We start from the raw sequence: 6,000 nt of genomic DNA on the forward strand, positions 1-6,000 counted from the left end.
GATTAAGCGGTGTATAGATAACGGGTTGATGGATGAAGGCAAATGAATGTCACATTACCTCAGTTTAAAACAAGAGACTTTATATATGTACCAAACATAGACAGAACTGCTAAATACCAAGCACATCAGTGCAACAAATGAACATTTTTAGTCGTACTCAATAGAGTTTTGAACTCATATGGGACCGAAATGATCATATTCTGGAGCCCTGGCTCATATGCACAGCTTAAGCATGAATTTAGCATCAATGTGGACAATATTTGTGGATGATGTATCTGCTATTGGTCATGCTAAATATAGTTATACTTTGGATAACTGCAGCCCTGGTGTGCTACAGTACCAACTCTACTCACAGCCAGCTGAGATATCCATGTGCTGTTTATTTGCATATATTAACATCATTTGCATTCTTTGTTTTCTCTCTCAGTAGATTAGAGATTAGATTTTTGTGGGGTTTAAAAGGCGTGAAATGTAAATGAACAAAAAGCAGCAGCTCGTGCAGAGCAGAGGAATGTAAAAGTGAATGTTGCTTTTAATCTTCGCCAGTTATTATTGAAATGAGGTTTGATATCATCACAGTTAACGCTCAAATTTGACACTCAGCAACTATTTCTCATTATATTGACTCAGAAAGTGAAAGAGCCATAAAACTTGTCTCTTCTGGAAGCTGCGCCGATAAATTAACATGTTTATGGCTTTTTCCAGAATGTGCTTCCATCCATCAGAGTGTGATGATGGGATGAAAGTGGCTGCTCGCTACAATATTTTCATGAATGCTGAGCACATTGAAGAGTGCAGGTATTATTGCTGTGGGAGCATCTATCAAAGGCTGCTCTCCTCCTCATATCTCAGCGTGTGAATTTATCTCTCAGCCCGGCATTATTGTAAAAAAAGAAAAAAAAAAAAACTACATCCACGCACATTATCTGGGACGCTGTTGTAGAGTATTCCACCTTACAGCAGCTGATTGTGATTCATGCGGCTGGTTGGCGGCGGCGACACACAGGTCGAGCAGCCTGATGCATATGGAATCAGCACTCGTGTGATCTGCCTGCCATCAGTCTGTGGATCTTGGCTCATTTCTGCCTCATGAATAATTCATGACGCCGCAGCAATTCCCGGTGTACATATCCAACTCCAATTATCACCCACACACCCTCCCTGCCTCCCTCCCCATCCACTACACACCACTCCACAGCTTTCACACCCACACACACACTCCCCCTCAATCTGTCACTATTTCAACGTCCTCACTCGGAGAGCCAGGGTGTTTTTTTAATAACCACTAATGGCTTTTTTGTTTTCTACGGACGCCGTTGCTTTTGGTTTTAGTCATAAAATTAATTTGTACAGCAGCCTATCTGACGGCAGCGTGTGTACGAAGTCATTAGAAAATAAAGATTGAGGTCTTTAGGTTGACAGCCGTGCTGTTAAAACCTTATCAGCAGCGCAAATGGTTGTTGACACAGAGGGAAGGTATTGGTGGCGCTGGACTGACTGAGGAGATGAGGCTAATTAAAAATAATGAGCTGTGTGGGCTGTCTTCTGAAATCAACAACCTTCATCACATTAAATATATTTCTCGCCCCTGTTTGCCTTTGGACAAAGCAAATGGTTTCCTATTGTTAAGTTTGGTCACACTTTATGATAGATACGCAGTGTGATGGGAAGTAGGTACCAGTAAAATCCTGTTACTTACATGGAAGTACAGAACAAGTGAGTAGGAGCTGTAGAAAAAAGCATAGAAGTATTAATTATTGTAAATATTGGGTATCCTCACGACACGGGGCTGTTTGGAAGAAGAGCCACAATTTATAATCCAACCCACAGACCAGATATTTTCTCAGTTATTAAAGAATTAAAATAATAGTTATTCTGTTTCTCATCAAACATTAAAGATGGTTTGATCCACCTACATGCTGTATAATTACATGACTGTACTGAGTTACAGTTTTTCTACTAATATACATAATGTGTGGCTCTTCTCCCCTTTTAGTTCTTTAAATACACAAAAAGAAAAAGGCTCCTGACACCATTTTACCCCCAAGCGTCAGTTTCAGAAACGAACCCGAGGTTTTGTTTCCTTCCACTTCCAACTAATGATTATTTTTATTGTTGATTAATCAGTTAATTATTTTTTCATGTAAGAAAGCGATGACAAATGTTTCCCAAAATCTAAGATAACGCACTTATCTTAAATGTCTTGTTTTGTTGACAACCCAAATATATTCAGTTTACTGTCATAGAGGACTGAAGAAACCAGAAAATAATCAAATCACAAAGCTGGAATCAGAGGATTTAGACTCTTTAAACATGTGTTGGTCCAGGTACTAAATTGTCAAAATAGCTTGTGATTAATGTAATAGTTGAAAACTAATCAATAATCGTTGAAGCTCCACTTCCACTCTATCTACATTAGAGCACCAGCAGGAACCAGTAGAGTCTGTTGGTTCCTGGTTCATACAGTGTAAATTACAAGCTTGATGGTCATTTTATTAATTTTTTCCCCTTCTAAAAGGTTTCCTGCGGCGGCGGCTGATCCCAGCTCCCCTGCCGGACACCTCGTCTCTGGGCAGGAAGGTGGGCGGCCAGTGGGTGGACCTGCCCCCGCTGGGCGGTACCCTGAAGGAGCCCTTTGAGATAAAGGTGTACGAGATCGACGACGTGGAGCATCTGCAGAGGAGGAAGGAGGTGGCGACGGGGTCAGAGGTGAGGCGGGCTCCATCTACAGATACTTACTCAGGAGAATATTGAATAATTATCTGCTCCATGTGGACTGGCAGCTAAAGAGCCCATGTTCTGCTTTTTGGGTTTTCCTTCTGTCCTTCAGGGTGTTGTGGAACTGTCTTTGTCAGCTTGCAAAAGGTCTGCAAACTTTCAAAGTCTAGACCAAAGGGACGTAGTTATAACTCACCTCTCACAGAAGACAGTGCTTCTTACCTGCTAGTAACACCTTGTTTGCAGTTCAGGCTTTTCTTGTGTCACTTATCTACATCACCAGGTAACACGTTTACACAACACCTGGTGGCTCGTTTGGGCCTTCAGCAAAGCATGAGCAGCTGCCTCACCAAACGTTTTGCTGCCACTATGCCTACGTCTCTCTGCCTATAAGCAATCTTATGGTACATAACCACAGTTGCCTTGCTTTGTTGGGCCAGCCGACCAATCAGAGCAGACTGGGCCTTTTAGGAAGGCGGCCTTAAAGAGACTAAAATGGAGCGTTTCAGACGGAGCACAAATGCTGCAGCAATGTACAGTATAAGAAAAATAATGTGATTTTGAACCTTAGAGCATGTTATCATATTCTAGTGGACTCCAAATATAACATTAGAATTATTATAGAATCTGTAAATATTCACAATTTGGGCTCCTTAATTCTGTCTGTGAGCAGTAAGTAACCAACTCTGTCTCCAAGACATGACACTCATCTAGTGGGGTGATGAAACCTCTGCTGCATTCTGTTCAAAGGTAGTGTTATTCTAAATAAAGGAAGCTCCACATTTCAGAGCTGCTCAGAGTCTACAGGAGGAGGTTGGGGTGGATGGAGGACATGTAAAGTCCAGGACTGTGACACCAGGTTCACATTCAGACTTGTTTCTGTGCTTTAGATTCAGTGAAGATGTTGTTTCAGGTTCAACGTAAAGAAACACATGCGTCTCAGTGTTGACTTTTCCTGGATTAAAGCCGACCCCCAACACTCCTGAACCTGAAGGAAAAACCTGAACCAGAATCTGAACAGAAACTGACTCATGAAGACTCAGTCACTGCAGGTGGAGGCTGGACTGTGTGATTGGTTGTTTTGGCAGAAAAAACAAAGTCAGTAAACATTGTCCTGGAACATTCGGGACCAACATGTTGTTTTTTGGGCCAAATGTGTTGATTAGCAGTTATGTTAATAGAAAACACAGTCGGGCTGCAGTTGTTTCCCTTGAATGTGTTTGTTGTTTAGCAGTTTGCGGTTAAGCTGCATTTAAAAGCACTGAAGTCAGAGCTGTGTGTCTGTGCCAGTCAGTCAGAACTACAGGTCCGTAACCAGCCGACCCTGTCAGACGTCGGTAATATTCACCGTCTAATGGCTCCGTGACTGCTACACCCTCCTTGACCCCCTCTTGTGCTATTCAAGGATTTTTTTTTTTTCTCGGCTCCATCGTCACTGACTGCTGTGAGAACATGTTCTCCTTCACCAGTACGACCTCGGACACCTCGGCACCGTGACGTGTTTCTGTTTACTCTTTGGAAGCATTAATATTCCTCTGGGTCAGCGGCGTTGTGTTTTCAGGTTGTCCTTCTGTGTGTCCCTTTGTTGTCAACACGATGTCTCTTTAACGCCCAGAGGGAATTCATTCAAATTAGACACAAACATTTACTTTGACTCACTTTTGAGGCTCAGATTTTAGTCGTCAAACGTCTCTGTAAGCTCAGGAAAAAAAAACAACATGTTTTTGGCCGTACTTTAAGAATTTCGACACTAATTATTGCAACGTTTCTCACAAATGTAACTAACTGGATAAAAAGAATTATGACGTTTATTATCCCAAAGGTCAACTTTCTGCATAAACCCGTTTCTGGTTGTTCTTTAACACCATAACTCAAGAACCAGACGGGAGACTGTGACCTTTTTTCATATTTAGGTGGGATGGTGATGATAAATTTTGGTTCCTCACCCAATAAATTCCTTCAAAGACATTTAATTCATGAGTTTGAACAGACATGAATGTAAACTGTCACCTTATTGGTGGTATTTGTAGCTGCGAATGAAATTTTTGCACAAATGTAGCAGAACTGAGGTGATATTTTGGGTTTCAGCTCGTGATGCATGATATTAAAATTTCTGGCCGATACCGATATCCGATATTAAGATTTCTGATATTGCCGATAACCAATATTACCGATGTCGATATTCAATTCTTGTTCACATCAAAAAATGAGTGTAACTGTGAGAACGTGAAAACTATTCAAAGGAAGTCCAAGTTAGACCACATAGTCTTCTTCATTACGAAACAAAAGTAAATACCGATATATGGGGAAAAACACTAATATCGGCCGATACCGATGTGGTGGCCGATATGTCGTGCCTAGTTTTAGCAGATCCGAATGATCTAAGGATTTACTCTGTAATTGGTTCTCATTTGGTAAAACTGACTTGAAACAGTCACAAACCTCACTGGTCAGATGGAAACATCCTGGTTTAATCCTTGTAAGTCCAGTCAGAGGTTCAGAGGAATCGTGTTCAGTTCCTGCCTGCAGTAACCGAGTGTTCAGCCTCAGTGCCACTGGTTCAGCCTGAGCTCAGATTTATCAGCAATCGAGTTAATCGCTGAGTCAATTACAGTTTAGTCTTAATCGGCTGCAGTGTGAGTGAAGGCTGGAGGAGGAAGGACGCAGTGATGAATGAAGGGTGTCCTCAGCTGGTTGAACTTCAGGGCCGTCGCTTCTCTCCGTGTTAACGGGTCGTTGACCTTCAGCAGCAGAGCGGCGAGCAGGGAAAGAGGGAGCTCTGATTCATTTTCAATTAGAGAAAGATGATCTGCACTTCATCTTTATAACTCACCCCTCTTCTCTTCTCTTCTCTTCTCTTCTCTTCTCTTCTCTTCTCTTCTCTTCTCTTCTCTTCTCTTCTCTTCTCTCAGCAGCCGTTCCACGATGTTGAAAAGGTGAGTTAATCTGTTAAAATAATACCAATTAGCACCATCTTTCCTCTGCATGTAGTCTGACACAAGTCTTATTACCTTATTTTAAAACTTCCACTGAGCTGTTTAGTAGAATTTATGATCTGATGATTAGAAATAGATGTTCATTTCTCTGAGTAGCTAATTGACGGAGCTTTCTGACTCCGCCCGCTCTTCATCATGCAAACCGCTGGAAACAATTAAAGCAATCATATCTACAAAAATGTCTTGATGATTAAATAATTAATTAGTGAAATACACCATGACAAAGAGACAAATGCAGCGTAGCAACACAAGACCGTGCAGAATGTTTCACAAAAGCAGTGAATGA

At 41.6% G+C, this 6,000-nt stretch overlaps 1 protein-coding gene across 1 annotated transcript in view; it reads left to right on the forward strand.

The window, feature by feature from the left end:
* kif26aa (kinesin family member 26Aa) overlaps positions 1–6,000 on the forward strand; it is a 49,359-nt gene that overhangs the window by 32,068 nt on the left and 11,291 nt on the right. The window contains exons 11-12 of the mRNA XM_008302728.1: positions 2,519–2,709; positions 5,631–5,654. Coding sequence (XP_008300950.1) covers positions 2,519–2,709; positions 5,631–5,654 — 215 coding nt within the window. The remainder of the gene's footprint in view (positions 1–2,518; positions 2,710–5,630; positions 5,655–6,000) is intronic.

The sequence above is a fragment of the Stegastes partitus genome, unplaced genomic scaffold (assembly GCF_000690725.1).
Source record: "Stegastes partitus isolate 25-593 unplaced genomic scaffold, Stegastes_partitus-1.0.2 Scaffold1864, whole genome shotgun sequence".
Taxonomy (NCBI): Eukaryota; Metazoa; Chordata; class Actinopteri; family Pomacentridae; genus Stegastes; species Stegastes partitus.